At 46.4% G+C, this 19021-nt stretch overlaps 1 protein-coding gene across 3 annotated transcripts in view; it reads right to left on the bottom strand.

The window, feature by feature from the left end:
* IGLON5 (IgLON family member 5) overlaps positions 1 to 19021 on the bottom strand; it is a 1048688-nt gene that overhangs the window by 88417 nt on the left and 941250 nt on the right. For all 3 annotated transcript variants that reach the window (XM_085615809.1, XM_085615810.1, XM_085615812.1), the window contains one exon: positions 2086 to 2217. In XM_085615809.1, coding sequence (XP_085471935.1) covers positions 2086 to 2217 — 132 coding nt within the window. The remainder of the gene's footprint in view (positions 1 to 2085; positions 2218 to 19021) is intronic.

Below are 19021 nucleotides of genomic sequence, written 5' to 3'. Positions count from 1 at the left end.
GGCGAAAGCCGAGGACCAGAACCAAACAGGTAGCGGGCAGGGCGACTGATCTTAACTAAGACCGCCCAATCTGGCCTTCTGGTCCTGAGAGATTCAGTCAACCTCCCTGATTTGGATGGAGCCTGGCAGTTGACATACATCCACTCTTAATCAAATCACGTGGAGCAGCTACTCTGCCCTCACCATACTGACAGGATAGGGACACCCCATTACGAGTAATTACACTCACATAGGGGAGTTACTTTTTTGCCCTGAAGAAAGTCCTGGACCATTTTTTGGCCACCTTTTCGGACTGAAACATGTCGGCACTAGGGTCCTAGGACCATAACACTCCTAAAAGACCCTTTTTTACTTATTTTAACTACCCGGACAGACCCAAGAATAAAGGGATACTGGGGATCTGCCTGGGGTATTTTATCTAGTTAACTCCCTCTGCCGTAAAACATATTAAAAGCACTCCCAACACTGTGGTCGAGCCCACCCGGACTTCTAGGGGTCTGGGTGACCCGATGATGAAGCATGACACCACTAGGGTGTGTGAGGGTAACTTAAAGAAACACTTAGTTTCCCCACGACCACGGTTGTATTAGGCACAACCTCACCTTAGGAGTTCTCATTTCTCCCCCCATTCCTTTATCTTACTAGATCTCCTCTCAGATCTGTTAGAGTATTTTTTTGAACAAGCTTGATTTTAGCCACTTCTGCAGCACGAGTACACTTCTTGTGAGGCCCTTGGCCGGTGCATCAGAAAGGAGGGTAAGACCAGAGGCTCTTGATCTATTGATCGACGACTCTGCCATTTTTCTTTTGTCCTTTGCAAGCAATGGCATATTGGGAAATCGCACAACTCTCTTATAGACCAGTGCACCACGTGTGTGCAGGGGGGATGGTTCTTTCAAAGCCCATCACTGCTATGATGCTGGAATTGTCAGCTGGCCAATATCTTTGGGCAATAGTGGGCAACCTTGCCAGCATGCCAAAGCCCCATTTGCACGACTGTATCCTTCCCAAGACCCACTACATGCCTTGTAGAGTAGCCTGCTTTGTTAATCCAGATCCACGGCGCTGGTGAGCCCCCATCACAAGAGTGCAGAGGGAATGAACGTTCTCTGGAAGCCGCTGTCCTGCCTGGCTGGATTGGCTCTTTCACCGCATCCCCTGCAGCCTTGCCTCTGGCATGTATGATTTGGCTAGGCTCTCTCAGCACATGAGTATCTGCCAGCCTGGTCTGGATTGATTAGCCTGTATGACTTGGCGTGACTCTCGCCAGCGTGTGTGCCTCACCCAGGCCTATGTAGTTGGCGCTTTGAGCTGTGTCCCATTGCCTTTCCTGGTGTTGCTAGGCCTTTTTAACACATGCTCTTCTGCCGTGTCAGGTTTGGGTGCACTCACTCAGTATGCGCATCTCTGTCATGTATGGTCTGACTACCCTCCCTCAGCAAGCATGCCTCTGTCCTGTTTGTTTCGGCTATACTCTATCAGTATGCATGTCTTAACCCTGCCTGGTCTAGATTGGCTGCCTCATCACGCACACCTCTAAACTCTCTGGTTAGGCTACGCTCCCTCAATACATGTGCATCTGTCGTACTTGGTTTAATTAATTTCTACACACACCTCTCTGTCCTGCCTGGTTGGGCTCCACTCCCTCAGCACGCGTCACTGCGGCGCATAGTCTGATCGGTTCCCTAAGCCACATCTTTCTGTCCTGTCTCATGTGACTACACTCCCTAATTATGCGTGCCGCTCCTGTGCCTAGTTTGGCTAACCTCCATCGGAATGAGCGCCTCTGCCTCCCAGCCTTGTGTAACTACGCGTCCTCAGTATGCATGCCTCTGACGTTTCTGGCTAAATTGGTTCCCTGCGCCACACCTGTCTGTCCTGTCCGGTTTGGCTGCACTTCCTCAGGACGTGTGCCTCTGCCCTGTCTGGTTTGATCGGTTCTCTACATGAGGCCCCACTCTCTGTCTGGTTAGGCTACACTCCTTCAGCACGCGTGCCTCTGCTATGCTTGAGTGGCAAACCTACCTCAGGACTCCTGAAAGTACAAGTTAGCGGTACAAGCGAATGGCTGAAGAGGCGACTCACAGTTGACAGTGATGAGAACCTTCCTGGTGTCCGGCAAAGATACGCCATTGGCGCTCCGGCACTCGTACTCCCCGGCCTGCTGGCGGTTGATCTCCGTGATCTCCAGATACTCTCCGTCGCTGGTGAAGCCATCTGTGGGGGAGGGTCAGGGAGGCAGAGGAAGTGAATCAGACACAATGATACAATGTCATGTGAAACATTGGCCCAAATTCCTCATACTCATTAATGATCAGCGCAGTGTTGGTTATAAAGAGCAAAATATGGACAGTACCATGCTGTTTTTAAAACTTTGCCAGCTTCCTAAAATTTAGAAAATATATAGTGGAAGAAAAAGTTGCAGATACTGTATGTTTTGTGAGAAAAAAATGTTTCAAAATCTTGAAGACAAACCAATACTGTACATTTTCACCAGTAGGCAAAGTCTTCTGAAGTCGTTAAACTTTGTGAAGATGTAAAATGTGTTACTAAACACTACAATGCATTTGACATACTAAGGTAAACAACAAACAAGGGGGTCATTTAGTGAAGTATTTAAGAATTAATTAATGATTTCCTCAAACCTATCACATTTTTGCCAATTAAATGTATTTCGTATGCACTCCCACTGTCATTTATTCTCATATTTTATTGTTGTGAATCATTCTTCATTCACAGCTTACCATGACGTGTGTTTACACTATCTATTGGTTTGATGAAAACGTTAACTAATTCTTGAACACGTCTCTAAATGACATCCTTGTCTGTTGTTTATCTTAGTTTATACTGAACCCCAAATTCAGTAAGGGAAATGGGGCTGCCCTTGTCTCTTACCAACACATTTGACATGGCACTCTTGATGATTTTCACAAACACTGCGCTTCACCATTGACACATTCTCTCACCACCACCTCACATGAGCAGACTACTCAGGCCACCCTAAACTTTGCCCTGTATTGACTGAAGAAAGTTAAAGACTCTTAATCAATTATCTCTAGCAACCGTCAAGGTTATCCTTCATACTATGACTTGTTGACTTGTCTCACATCTACACAGATAAACTGTGATCATATCTTCCCGGTGTAACACCCCAAGACCCATAGCAAAACCTCTAAGCACCTCAGCTGGCTACCATAGACACGTAAGTCATCTTTCGAACAGAAACCATCTTTCTCTGATGCTGTATTAAATCTATGGGATGTCTTTGTGCTCTAAACACCACTGTCAGTGGGGGGGGGGGTGCATTGTTCCCCACTCCTTGCTCTTTGAAGGGGCCTGCACTATGGATAAGGTCTCTGCAGGCAACAAATGAGGGCTGTGTATGTTTCACAGGACGTAATCGTAGCATGCACTAGCCCGCACTATGGAACGAGCCACGTTCATGCTGTGGGAGTTAGACAAGGCGCGCTCTCGGCTGACTGGGTGTGAGCGCCTAAACCTTGTGCCCATAGATCCAACAATAAATGTTTACCCACCTCACTACCAGCACCAATAAAGTAGTTGTAGTGACAGTGTTCACAACAGTGGCGGCTGCCGTTAATAAAAACTGGTGAGGTTGCAGGGGGGATGGTATGGGGAAGAAAAAATAAAATAAAAATCACTTACCTGCCAGCTGCCGCCCCTACTCCGTCCTCTTCCGTTCCTGACTCCCGGCACCTCACAGGCTCCCAGACTCCCCTAAGCTAATCATGAAGCTGCTGTCATGCTGGTACTATTACCTGCATGACAGCAGCGTCGTGATTGGGCTTAGGGGCCTGGTTTGCCCCTCAGACAATGCCTGGGAGCCTGGGACTGTTCTCCACCTGACTGTGCAACACAGCAGGGTGGAGAAATGCTAAGTGCGCATGATGGTTTGGCAGTCCTAAGATGGCCAGACAAACCGACATGCGCACTTTTGGTGCCCAACACTCCTCCTCCATGATGATAGCCCAGCCCCGCCCTAAACTGGGGCAGGACTGAAAAATAAAATGATGATAATGTTGTGTTATTACTTTATTTTGCCTTTTTGCGCTGCTCCAAGAGCAGTGGGGCGACGCTCCTTTGCCTTAATGAAGCAGTTGCCACTGGTTCCATCATGTGACGGCATTCTGTCCTGCAAAAGCAATGCCGCAGACACTAGAGCGCCAGCAGACAGACCTCTTGGCGCAACCTGTACATCCCACCCTGCAGGTGTCGTTGAGTTCTACTGAGGTACACATTTTCACATGAAGACATTCTGGATAGTTTCACCCTAGTACATCAGATTGTATGACTGCACCGAGTGGCCCTCATTCGAATTCATAGTGAACCACCGCCCCTTTTGCCTCGATGACTATTTGATGAATGGTTAAAGAGACAAGTCAGTTGTTTTCTGCTTCTATGTAAGTATTTACTGTTGCTATTGAGGCAACATTGTGGTTATAAACCCTGTACCGGTGAGGGTTGTGTACGGTGCACATCCTGAACTGAATTATTTCATGAGGTTCTCAAATGTGATGCTAAGGGGAAAGGAGACACAGTATCGAAAATTAATTTCAGCGGGAAGCCGGGACTGAAGCGAGGTATCGTGCTATTCAGGCACTGGGCGGGAATCTCCTCCTTCCCCCCTTCTGCTCTGAGGATGATTTTATTATAGCGCCAAGAAGCAAGTCATTTGTCTTGTGCATGTTATATTTTGCCTTTATTGCTGTTATATATGGAACCACATTAAGGGCCATTAATCGATATACTCGATTAATGTATATATGATATAATGTATATATGTGTGTATATATATATATATATATATATAAGGTTAATGCACAGAATGCATTCTGAACTGAATTATTTCAAGCTGCTTCCAAGTGTGATGATCACAGAAAAGGGGGGTACAGTGAAGAAAACGCTCACGGTACACAGTTTGGTCAAGTTGGGCAGCCAGGATTGAAACCAGGTTCGTTGGGTCAGGGCCCCACAACTAGTTTTGCCCTGGGCCCCACAAAACTTCTGACTGCCTTGAAACTAATCAGAACTCCACTAGGTCCCTTCTACTGCCGAACACACCTTTTCCTATTCCAGTCCAATGTGTGTGCTACTCATACAATGTACTGTTATTCCCATCTGCCTTCTGCTTAACTTTCCATAAAGCATAATCCCAACTTTATGTTTCACTGTAGACTTCTACTGTTAAACGTAAAGCGCCCCTCCGCTATTGCAGCTCTATAAACAATGGAAAATGAGTGATACACAAAACATAATAGTAGCTGCTCTGCCTCCGCCCATCTGACCAAAAGTTGTGGAAAATGCACGCTAGCCTGGTAAGCAAAGTGCTTTTATGTTGTTCACTATATGAACCGGCTTTGTTGGCATGTTCTTCATGAGTTCTGGTTCTGGAATGGGCCTTAATCCTTTCAACTGAGGTCCCATTTAAAATTTGTTAGAGGTTTTAAGTCATTTACCAGTTGAGGAGTGACGGACGTAATTGTCCTTATCTTTTAATTCCAATACACAATATTTACTTACTTTCCTTTTTTCCTCATGTATCTTTACACTCAGTTCTGGTTACCCCTGGCTCCCCCTGGTGCAACATTATGGTTACTGCAGCCAGCTGCCATCTGAAAAGGCCCCATCAGTTTGTCAAATTGCAACAAATGGAAAAGATACTTCCTACTAAGGGAGGCGGAGAACCTAAACGGCAACTTGTCATTTTACTGGGGGCTTTGAACATCATTGCAAAAGAGCTGTTTCTCTCCAGTGCCTGCAAGTGAGAATACATATTGGAAGCCTCGTGCCTGTGGCTAATTTTTTATTGGTCGTGAAAGGAGACTCTTCCAAGGGTCTGCCACTGTTATCCATTCAAGGTTGGAACTAAACTCTAGCACGTGGTGAATCCTTCATCCGAAACCTGGCGAACACGCAGCTGAAGATGAGAATATCTGAACTCCTGACCAGGAAGATCAACAGCAGGCTGAACTGAAGGGAGGTTTAGGAGCACCGTCTCCCCGTGAGGATGTCTCAGTCCGGCTTCCGAGAACTGACCCAGAAGGCATTTGTTGACCCATAGGTTGATGCTCTGCAAAGCTGTGTAGCCTTTTCTTTGCCCAGGTACATCAGGCCCACCGTCGAGGCCAGAGAGGTGAGCTCTGCCTGACTGTGCGCTCCTAGCTACCACAACTGGCTGGAGCGGCATACATCCCGCTCCTCTTTGTGCAGATCACGCAGGTTGCAGTCGGAGACCAGTGCCCACCAGTACCAAGACTATCCCGTATACTACACATGACTGAGGGATAGGCCCCCCAAGCACCAGATCACCACCAAGAGGTGTGAGGAGATACCAGGCGACTAACAACATGGGTCCAACTTTTTCCCCAGATCAGGACCTGCTGAGGCGATACCACGATAGCACTTGTGACAATTCTCTGGCAGTGGCGTGCTGTAGCAGGCAGATTGCACTTCTCAACAGCCCCACTGCTCTGTGCCTTAGCCTGGGGATGACCTACAGCAGATAGGCCATAGTTAGTACATTCGTGGAAAGGGATTAGGTGCCACACTCTGATTGGCTTCCAACGTCGGGTGATACTGTGATGTCACACTGTACTCAGTCAAGGAGTATTAAGGCTCTCTTCAGTAAGCTCAGTGCTCATTGGTTGGCACTTCCATTACTAATCACTAATTGGATATGCAATCCTGAGAGTCTCCATGTGCAGGGGCAGTGGGGTAACATAGGCTCCCGTAGCCCCTGCGGTGCGGGGGCCCTCAGCTCTAGGGCCTCCTCAGGACAGTACCGAGGCTTAAAAGTTCCGGACTCACTCTGGAGGGAGGGCCCCTTCATGTACTTTGCATGCCCCACCCCCTCAAGTTTTATTAGGCCACTGCAACGGGCGGGCTCATGGAATTCTTTTGCTACAGGCTCATGCTAGTCCCTAGAAGAGCCTTTGCTTGGAGGCTCGTTGCTGCTGCTCCGCTCTTCGCCTGTAAACCCAATGTCTCCTCTCAGCATGTAACCAGCGGGCTGAAGAGCAGCTGAGGGCACCTGAGACCTCCTTCCTCCGTGCTGGGCTGCCTGCCGCTGCGACTTCCTTCAACCTGCGGGCCAGAGGCTGCCTCCAGGCCTTGTCTGCATTTCTAATGCCTGCTCTGGTCGGGCAGGCGTGTTGGGCGACAAAGCAGTGTCTGATGGGCTGGTCTGACAGGTCAGTTAGTGGGCTGGTTTTTGGGCTGTTTGTGGTCCCGTTATAGTGTCCTGGATGGGTTCTTACTGTTAATGTCCCCGATATTAAAACATACGTTGCCTGCAGCAAGGTCAAAACGAGGCCTGGGCAGAGTTTGCAGAGTTCTGCGAATTGACCCAAAAACCCAATTGCGCTACACGGAGTTCCGCAAGCGGAAGAGTGCATTATGTCATGCTGTTCACACTGATTTTAGCACAGTGTTTGATCGACACTGTACAATCAGAGCGAACAGCACCACACGAAGTGCAAGGGGAGGCGGCTTCTTTCTGGCCCTCGAGTATGTGTCCTATTTAAGCAGCAGCTTCCTCAACGCGAACGGAAGGTTTCTAAACACGAGTGCTAGCGAGCATCCGCGACCGCCCACGTCGCCCAGAAATCTTCCCAGGAGGTGGTCTAGAGTAAGATTTTCCTTGTTCGTACTCTCCAACTTAATATTGGCGAATGAGGAAAAAAACTCCACCCTGCTCCGTGGAGTTTTTCGTAATTCCGCGCTCGACGCAGAGAGGGAAAAACTTCGCAATCTCGGCGAGCTGAGCGGAATTTGATGCCAGGGCCCAGTCAAAACCATGCAGTCTTCCATACCTTGCAAAACACTCATACAGTGTGTGGGCCACTTTGTAGCCATTCATCCATTAGCCCTGGCCTATTTTCTGTCCCAGTCCGACCCTGTGTAATCATAAGCCAGGCTCACCTCTCCTTTCTGCAGCTCCAGAGCCTGTGAGAACTAGTTATCCTCTGAACAGAAAGAGACTGCAGTGATGAGGGGAGGCCAGCATCTGTCAGGCTGATTCTGGGACACTCAACAACTGCTGCCGAGAATCCTTCTCACAGCGATGCGTGAGGAATGAGAGGTGATAAGTAACGTGTTAACAGGCGTGTGACATATTCCTTGGTGGCTGATGCTTGGCATTTAAAAGTACTTACATTTGTTGGGTTTCAAAAAGTGTGAACTAAGACGCTCTTGTTTTTTTCGAGAAGTGCCATACTCAAAAGCAAATGCTCTTTGGATGACTTCAGGGAGCAATTAACATAGTTAAAATCATCGTGAAAAGCACCTTGGAAAGAAAATAAATGGCGGAGCATGACGCGGCTGCGCTCTTGTAACAGATTGCATTGTTTAAGATAAACACACATTTTAACCCAAGCACCAGAACAGATTAATCACAATAGCTGGAAGGCAAGTGAAACGATGCTTTCGAAAGTTTAGAGCTGTGTGGAGGCAACGACGGGTGGCATTTATTTTTAAAGATTGCAAATGACTAAAATCACATTGTGGAACACATTAAGCAAAAATAAATGACAAGTAGCAGAGCTGGCGGAGGAGGAGACAGTGACCTCTCTTCCCCAACCTCTGCCAGACTTGCAGGGAGTGGGGTGGGGTGGAGGTGGAAACAATCATAGGACCCTTGCCATGGAGTGACCACCCCCTCCATCTTGGATTCTCTACTCCCCCAGTTCAGTGAAGCGAGGATCATTAAAACAACTACTTTGAGAACAAAAAAGACAATAATTGTCCCCTCTTGGAACATGGTGGTCTGTGCACCCTGGCATGTTTCCCTCTGTTCCTCCCACCCTGTCTTGTGTCCAGGGATCTGCTACCGGAAGTCAGGCCCTGTGCAGACACCCTGTCTTGTGTCCAGGGATCTGCTACCGGAAGTCAGGCCCTGTGCAGAGGAAATGTCTATTTCCTTGATAAGATCCAGCAAGACAGAGTAAACATCTTGTTGACTGAATACACACTGGGGGAGGTGCTCTTTTCTCTCTTCCATTGAACTGATTGGATGAGCACACCTGACGAGTGTTTTACAGCAATGCATATGGTGTGCTGCCCACGTGGAGCATGGTAGCAACTCTACAACAGATTGGTGACATGTGTAAAAGGTAACTTGAGATTATTATCACCTAGTATCAATGTATGTCTGCTTCTAGGCGCTGTCATCTTCAGCAGCCAACTCAGGCGGATGAAGAGTGATTTGCTCAGGGTCACAGAAGTCGTCTAATCGAGGAAGTAAGAACTCAACTATCCTGACCCCCACCCCTCACATAAGCAATATGTGTGAAATGTAATGACAACGACATGTTTTATATATGTGTATGTCACTTCTTAAACACTTCTGCTGCCTCTAAGTTCAGGAAAGAGGTGCTGCTGGTACCCAAATTACAGGGGCAGAGTTTGGGATTGGCAGGTTGTATGTCTTTATTTTGCATGTAACAGCTATAGGGTATTCCAGCTCCTACACCACATGGGGGGGGGGGGGGTTGCCAGTTGTGGCGGTAGGGCGTCTACACTCTTCCTTTTTTACACCTTCTGCTACAAGCCTTTCGGCCACAGGCTCTGCATGCAGACATCAGCCCGACCTGTGGTTGATGACAGGGCCGGCTTTAGTGCTGGTGGTGCCCAGTGCGACAATGGTTGTTGGCGCCCCCCCAGTGACCACCTCTGCCATGCACTCCCGCACTACCACCCTTTAACAGTGCCCCTCAAGTCTCCATAACCACCCCATCGCTCAGATGCATTAAATTATTTGTATAGCGCCACTTATACCAGTGTAGGGTGTCAGACCACTTTACATCACTCGCACAAAACACAGAGACAATCAATCATAGGTGTGCAAATCAGTGTATAGGAAATGTTACATAAGACAGAGGACTATAAGGTGTAGGAGTCATATGTCATCCCCACTGGTAGGCAGTATAGTTTAAAAGCGCTTGGTCTGGAGAAGCACAACTCAGAATTTAAAACATAACACCATAGTTGGGGGTTCTTTTTAATAATCAGAATTGATTTATATCCAAATTAATCCTTTTTCCAACATTAGAATAATGAAAGACGGGAGGGGGGGGGAAATCATAACGCTCTCATCTATACCTTGCAGGTCGCATGCAGCTCTTTGGTGACAGTTAATAACTCACTGTTCTATGCTAGGATGTCAACTTATTATTTGCAAGTTATAAAAGGATCTCTCCGAGAAAAGCAATGACCTACTGATCTATTTAAATTATATGCACTTTGTGATCTGCTCGTACAGGTTCTTTTGTGATCTGCTGTTACAGGTTCTTTGCAGTAGGCATATTAACCGTCTGCGCTACCCTCAAAGCTTCCACTAGACAAACCTCCGATCTCACTGTAGGAAGAAAATTAATAGAGTTATCTTGACATTTTTATTGACGGCTGAAAACTGCTGGAGGCCAGAACGCTGGCAGAAGGTGCTTTTAAAACTATTATTAACTTGCAAACACGACGCCTCCACCTAAAGTAGGCGCCCGGTGCGATCGCACCGGTCGCACCGCCCTAAAGCCGGCCCTGGTTGATGAGATTCCATCACAGGCAACAGATCCAGAGAGGCACGTCCCAGCAGTGGGGATGTGACTTGCTGTGATCTTGGACAGATCATATGAGCTCCCTGTGTCTCAGATTCCTTATCTGCCAAAAGAGAGGCTGAATAGGTTTAAAAGAGGTGTTTAGGGGTATACACACCGGCTTCCCTTGAGTGTAGAGGATGTGGTCCGTCGGCTAGACTGCCGACTTTGGTGCTGGAAACCAAGGTTCGAGCCTCGAGGTTGCGTCCACATCCTGTGATTCTGGACAAATCACTTAATCTCCCCGTGCCTGAATATGTCCTTGTGTAACGTAACCGGCGCTTATGTAAAGCGCTCCAATACCTTCGGGTCGAGTTTGCGCTATATAAAATCTGCAACAACAAAAAAGTGTAGCCGAAATCTCTTGATCGTTACCTCTATATCTGTCGAGCCACTGCTGTAGGCTTCCAATCCTGAGCAGAGCAGCTGTCTAGAGGCAGCCTAGCAGCAAACTAGTCATTTGCCTGTTTCCAGTGCCTATAAAAAGTAGCTTCTATATCACTATTTTGAATGCAAATATTGTTTCTTTCTACCTGTTTTGCATTTTAGATTGCATGCTATCTCAAAAAAGTCTTCTCTATATTCCTTAAACTCTGCATGAAAAATTGACCCGGACTTAAAATGTCTGATTGTTAACATAACGTATATTTGTAAAGTGCACGTTCACCCAAGGGTATCTTGGTGCTGAATAACAGATGTGTATGGTTACCCAATGGTACTCATTTTATCGACCTCAGAAGGATGAAAGGCTGAGTGGGCATGCCGGGATTTGAAGCCCATGAGTCAAATGCAGGCCCTGCAGTGGATGCATTAGTTCATTAAGCCACCAGACCCAGGCTGCTATCTCTCCTTACTTTCTTTGAAATGACTTTCTCTTACATCCTCTGTATACCTCCTCTCTCAGACTACAGCCTTCTCTAAGTCGAATGCGTTTGCCTCATTCTCTATTATTGTTTTTCTTCAAAAATAGCACACCTCATTTTATAGATCACAAGGTCTCCTTTTTGAAAACCATGATTCCTGAAATCTAACAATATCCCCTCTAGCCTGTAAATCCCATCAATCATTTGCATGAATTTACATAGACCACGCTTATTAACCCATAGCAGTTGATGTACTGCAAATAAATTGGAGCAAATGAATGGAATGGTCTCTTTGGGAGCACACGACTAATGCAAACAACCAACAACAGCCCTTACCGACAGGCTTATCCATAAACCTTGTGTTCTGGAGCAGCGTGCTTCCCCACGTAAAGTGCTTCAGTGCCTTGTCTCTGGTAGTAAGCACTTTATAAATGCGATGACAATACGATATAACACAATTTGGGTATTCACATTGCAGATTCCTAGATTGATTGTGGAACTCCTAGAACTTGGAATGACATCTCTTGTCTTATCTGCCAGACTCCATGACTTCCCCCAACCTGCATGAAGCTGAAAACCTGCATCTGAAAGTAAAACCTTCCCACTGGGTAACCACCCGGATGTTGTACCACCGACAAGGACATTCATCTCACAACCATTCATTTGCCACCCCCTGCTCTGCTAGCCAGCTTGGTGCCCGACGCTACAGTCCTGCACCCCTCCTTTCTCCACTGGGTACCACCACCCTTGAGGCTGTATCCTGTCCTCCTCCATCTACCCTTTATTCTGCACTGTGAACCCCCACCGGGCGCTGCTGCTCCGTAGCTAGGCTCACACTATGTATATATCATGTGCACACATACAAGAAACAAAGGCATTGCACCCCCAGGGCGTCACTTTTTCGGACGCTCTGGTGACACAGGGCCCTGCTCCATATTTGACGCTACCAATTACCAAGAATCTGTACATCTGAGGCAGGGCCAAAAACCAATGCCACTGAAAAGCTGGCATTAGAGTGGCGCTACGAGGAGAAATACTTGTATTTCTCCTCGTTGTTTGCTCTTTCTATGTGTGCTGTATTCTGCAGCACACACAGAAGGAACAAATCACCTTTAATGATTGATGTGCAGGAAGGTGTCCCTGCACATACACATACACAATCATCCATCCAACGCAGGCACTCATGCACTAAGGCGCAAGTGTGTCTACGTTGGCGCTATGCAGCTAGGAAGACACAGGGGTGCGCCGTTTTCTGGTGAATACGACGCATACCTGCATTTTTTTAAATAACGCATCACAGCGCTGCTAAATTATAAGCAGGGCGGCGCTGCGTCATTTCTTTATGAATACGCCCCAATGTCTTGTAACACACTAAGCATTCAAACTGAGGGAGAAAGAGAGCTTTTTACTCTTTGGGGTGCCTCCCTTAACAGATTTGTAGCTTTTGCGCGGGGAGGTGGGGGCGTAACTGGGGTGTGAAAGACAGACAATTTTAGATGAAGATCAGGAGGGAAGAACCATCTGCAAAGATGGCATTTAAATGCATTTTATGTGTCCTGTTTCTGGCAAAATGCCCCTGAACGACAGCCTGGCTCAGCAGGGAGACATTACTTGAAGTGTCTGTCCAACAGGAATCTGTTCAGAGGGATGGGGAACACCACAGCTGGTGTCGGCTCTTTGGACACTGCCAGAAGTACAGGGCTATGGAAGAGTCTTGAACTTTGGAATAACTCCAGAGAATGAGGCGGCCAGTTTGAGATGCTCATCTGACTGCCCACACCAGGTGCATATTTTACTCTGTGGAGAAAGTTTATTGTAGTTTTATGGGGCAAAATCAGAGAGGTTTTGAGCTCATAACAGACAGTTTTAGCTGTAAAGAAGACTTAATATTACCAAAAATACAAAAAAGGATGTACATGAAGAAGTACAGAAAGAGTGGGCTTTGGTCCTGTCCCCTTCCACACTGGCTCTCATGTACTTTTAATGGTTTGCTATTGCTTGGATGGGCTGTCCATCCAGAGCATGACATTTCTTGGAAGAGTATACTGTCCTATTACTGTTCCCATTAGGTTAAGGTGATGAGCCTCGCACTTGTCCTCAGATGCTTTTTCACTGATCCCCATGTATTCTGTTCATAAGCACCCGTAGCAATAAAAAAGGTGAAGTTCCATTTTATATATAAAATACAAGTCTATACATACAAGTGCCTGGTATCAATGTTAGTTGATTTGTTTCAGGACCTCATTCATTTAGGCTCAGAACTTTATTAAGAATATCATCAGCATAACTCATCCCCTTTCAAATGTTTTCAGGACATAGAAGACTGAAGTCATTACACTTGCAAAGAGGTGCCACACCCTCTCTATGACCTGACCCACTGAAAACAAAAGCCCAATCACGTTTTTTGCCATTGTTTTTGTCCACTTTTGACATGATGAAACATTCAAGAGCATCTGCTCTGCTCAAAGCTCTTTGGTGCCCTGAGATTGAAAGGCAGTGGTGGGCGCTCTTGGGATCACTGGCAACTGCCTAAGGCAGTGCAGCTGGATTACTCCAAGGGGTTGAATGGCTGAGAGTCCTTTAGTAACAATCTAAGGTACTGCAGCCTGGTACAAAAAGGACTTGTATTTGACTCTGGTGCCCTCTAGTAACAACCTAAGGTACTGCAGCCTAGTACAAAAAGAACTTGTATTTGACTCTGGTGCCGTCTAGTAACAACCTAAGGTACTGCAGCCTAGTACAAAAAGGACTTGTATTTGACTCTGGGGCCCTCTAGACACAATCTAAGGTACTGCAGCCTAGTATCAAAAGGACTTGTATTTGACTCTGGGGCCCTTTAGAAACAATCTAAGGTACTGCACCCTGGTATCAAAAGGACTTGTATTTAACTGCGGGGCCCTCTAGTAACAATCTATGGTACTGCAGCCTGGTAGTGGGAGAGGTGTGGCAGAGTGGCCAGAGCAGCTGACTCTGGAGCACAGAGCCCGCGGTTCGATCTCCGGCAGCAGCTCAGCTCAGCTCATGTGACTCTGGGCAATAGCTCACTTAATTTCCCCAACGGCCCCCAGCGCCTTGAAACTCTTCAGGGGTGATATGTTGGTGCTTTACAAATACAGATTATTAATTATTATTACAAAAAGGACTTGTATTTGACTCCGGGGACCTCTAGTAACAATCTAAGGCACTGCACCCTGGTACAAAAAGGACTTGTATATGACTCCGGGGTCCTCTAGTAACAATCTACGGTACTGCAGCCTGGTAGTGGGAGAGGTGAGGCCCAGCAGCCAGAGTGGCTGACTCCGGCGCATGGAGCCCCCGGTTCGATCGCTGGCAGCAGCTCAGGTCAGCATCATGCGACTCAGGGCAATAGCTCACTTAATCTCCACGATCGCCTCCAGCTCCTTGAGACCCTTAGGGGTGATATATTTGCGCTTTACAAATACACATTATTAATTAATATTACAAAAAGGACTTGCATTTGACTTCGGGGACCTCTAGTAACAATCTAAGGCACTGGAGCCTGGTATCAAAAGGACTTGTATTTGACTCCGGGGACATCTAGTAACAATCTAAGGCACTGCAGCCTGGTACAAAAAGGACTTGTCTATGACTCTGGGGCCCTCTAGTAACAATCTATGGTACTGCAGCCTGGTAGTGGGAGAGGTGGGGCACAGCGGCAAGAGCGTCTGACTCCGGAGCACGCGGTTCGATCTCCGGCAGCAGCTCAGGTCAGCATCATGTGACTCTGGGCAATAGCTCACTTAATTTCCCAGATGACCCCCAGCATCTTGAAATCCTTAAGGGGTGATATGTTTGTGCTTTACAAATACGGATTATTAATTATTATTACAAAAAGGACTTGTATTTGACTCCGGGGACCTCTAGTAACAATCTAAGGCACTGCAGCCTGGTACAAAAAGGACTTGTATTTTACTCAGGCCCTCTAGTATTAATCTACGGTACTGCAGCCTGGTAGTGGGAGAAGTCAGGAACAACGGCCAGAGCGGCTGACTACGGAGTGCGGAGCCCGCGGTTCGATCACTGGCAGCAGCTCAGGTCAGCATCATGTGACAATGGGAAATAGCTCACTTAATTTCCCTAATGGCCCCCATAGCCTTGAAAGCCTTGAGGGGTGATATGTTTGCACTTTACAAACACGGATTATTAATTAATATTACAAAAAAGACTTGTATTTGATTCCAGGGACCTCTAGTGACAATCTAACGTACTGCAGCCTGGTACAAAAAGGACTTGTATTTGACTCCAGGGACCTCTAGTGACAATCTAACGTACTGCAGCCTGGTACAAAACTACCTAAGGTACCACAGCTTTTTACCAAAAGGACCCTTTTCCAACTCCTGGAACCTCTTGTAGTGGCCCATGGCAGTGCAGCCTTCTACCAAATATTCTTGTCCCCGAGTCGAGGGCCCCTTGGTAATGTCCTAAGACTTTGCAATAAGGATCAACACAGTGGTGAAGCCTCTTTTAAAAATTTGGAGTGCATGGGAATGCCACATTAGAGTGAGAGTTTTTCTATATTCCCTGTATATTTCAATCTCGTGACTTTAGAAGGTGTGCAGAAGAGGTGTGTGAAATTTACGTAATGTGCTTTCACTTAATTATACAAAATGTCCGGAAAATGATGCAAAATTCTGCGTAGCTACATTATGCTATATATTAGCATTAAATACAAGCTTTTGGTCAATATTTTACTTGAGGAGCCATTTCCTGGTAAAAATAACTTGCATGAAAAACACAGGTGGCACAAGCAACAACCATTGGCATTCTAGCCATCACATTACACCCGCGTGATTGTGATCACATTTTACTTCTAACAGCATGTAATTAGTGAGACTGAGCATTCAGTATGAACAAGGATGGCCAAAGGTAATACGTCAGGCTGGTGTTTCTAGTTACAAGCCAGACCTACTGGCTTTGGCAATGCTTGCTCAGTATTTTCCCACTACTCGTGCAACATAATGGTGACGTTGAAAAAAAAAAGTGCTGACCCTCTGAGGTGCAGTGAGGTTTTGATGATAAAAAGTGGGTGCAATGAATGCATCTCTTGAACATCAAGAAATTATACCTTAACTATCAAAACCGAAAATCATATGAACTTCAAAGGGTACCGGTCTGTTAATGTAACCAATAAATATAAATACTTCTTCAAAAAGTCAAAAAATGTGAAGGAATTCAGTACTGAAGATGGAAGTCAAGACAACCAAATGTTCAAGTTCTCGCTAGTTATAGATCCTACCAAATCTTCACAAGTGCATGCACCCCCTTTTTGGGAGTCTGATTATGGTGGGTCTGATTCTTTAGCTCCAGCTACTGTATTTATATGTTAACACACTATTTACATTTGTTAGTAACACAAATGTATACCACCAGGGATCCACTTAAAATTGCTTCCCTGTTTTTCAGATCTAATGATGGCTTCAAATAGATGGCACCCCGATGCAGCCGCTCTCCCAGTCAAAGCTTAAGTTGTGAAATTATTTGTTGACATTGCATACATGCATCAGAGAATTTGCATAAATGACTTGGAAATGTAAACTTTCAGTGATATGGAAATATAAATGAGAGTGGAATAACGTTCACAGAGTAAACATAAAAAATCTGACTATGTCCTAAAGTTTACGTCATGTGCACATAGCCCCTTCATCACCAGTTGTCACCCGCTCAACTCGCAACCATATAAGCCAGAGACTTCCCCGGCCACCCTGCCACATCCTACGTGCCTAGAGATGGGTCCCATGCTCTGTGTGCCACAGGACTCATTTCGCCTGACCTTTTTAGGTTGAAAATGGTCTCAATCTGACCTTATAAGTTCGAAAATGGTCTGGAGTGGCTTGGGTTTCTGCCTGGAGGAAACCTGGCCTGGCACTTTGGGCTGTATAGTTCCTATTGGAGCAGGACCAAGACTGATTTCCATATGGCGGGTCTCTGTCTATTGTGGTATTGTGGGTGAAAAATGATAGCCTGGAATATGGCCACAAGTGATCACCAGTGTCTGAGATTAATCCCAACATTCCTTGCATCACCTTGCTTGTTGCAGTGGCTGCCCTAAGTGTGACAGGTGTACCTACACATGGGCCCCGTGCCTACGGTTCCACAGGGCACAAGCGACACCTTACTGATGATACGGAAGTAGGTCGAAACTGGTCTGCGGCTGCTTGTGTTCCTGTATGGAGGAGACTTGACCTGGACTTTTGGGCTGACCTATTCCTATTGCAGAAAGACCAAAACAGACTTGCAGTAGACATCCTGCAGCCCTTCCATTTACAGGCAGCACCTATCAATATTGAAGTCTCGCCTTTTGGAAACTAGCAAAGACCAATGATGTCTTTCTATGTTCTAAGGCACTTCCTACTCACTTTGCTGTGAATGTAGCAAGCTATCTATAGGGAACACCAACTACAAATAACTTTGTACCCTCTCATGCAGTGGATTACCTGAAAGATTGTTCTATGCATAGAGTGAAACAAGTGGTTGCTTTTTGAGAAGTGTCACATTGTGAAATAACAGCCTTACCACAAACATTGCTTATGCATCATTCTGTTTTTGAGCAGCCAACCGGGAAGATGCTATGAATTCTTGGAACCAGATGCTTTACAATTCCAACGTTTGCGATCTTAGAGCAGGGTTGGAGCATCTGAAATCTTTGAGTGGTTTCTATGGAGCAAATGAGGCTGAGACAGAGAGAGTCGGACGGTAGACTGCGGCCTGAGCATAGCTGCATAAGCTTCATCCTAACAGATCTTTCACGGTGTGCAGGGATCTCGGAGTTGCACCTGTAAATCTCCCATTTCCCTTAGAGTTGTTTATTATCGTCTCATGTGAACAGAGGGGCATATTTACAAGGGAATGGCGAAGTGCTGCGTTAAGCACAAAATGCTAACGCCATGCTCCTTCATTCCAAAAATTCAGGGATGAGCCATATTTACAAAGATACAGCACATACCTGCGTTTTCCCCTAGTGCTGGGGCTAAGTTATTTGCCTGCTTTGAGGGAATGATTGTTTATGTGCAGGAAGGTGTCCCTCCCTGGACATAACAAAAACACAAATGTTGATTTGGAATGTGTGCTGCATGCAGCACACATAGAAGTTGTAAATTGTCATTTTTTTATGATAGTTTATGTGCAGGAAGAGACACCTTCCTGCACATAAACAATCACTCATGGTGTTTTGCTGTTTCTATGTGTGCTGCACAATGCATTGTGTGCAGGGTGAATAGTACCAGATTGGTTGAGCGGATTCTAAAACTGCTCTGGTACTTGGGTGGCTCCTTCCTGTGGAGCTACCCAACTGCCTGCAGGAGCAGCAACCGAAGGCCTGATGCAAAGTTATTGCATGCTGCCCTGCAGGGTGTTTGATGACTGCTTGTAGCCCGGCACCATGTGGGCTGGACCACACTGACCACTGGCAATGCTCAAACTCCCCTCACACAGAACATGGACAGGATGGAGAGCAGCTATGGTGAGCCCCAAACTAACATTTCAACCAATCATGTCAGGCAACGGGATTGGACAACTCTGCTGTGTTAA

This window comes from Triturus cristatus, chromosome 7 (genome assembly GCF_964204655.1).
Source record: "Triturus cristatus chromosome 7, aTriCri1.1, whole genome shotgun sequence".
NCBI classification, from domain to species: Eukaryota; Metazoa; Chordata; class Amphibia; order Caudata; family Salamandridae; genus Triturus; species Triturus cristatus.
Note: the sequence above shows the minus strand (reverse complement) of the source record. Positions and strands in the feature narration are given on the sequence as shown.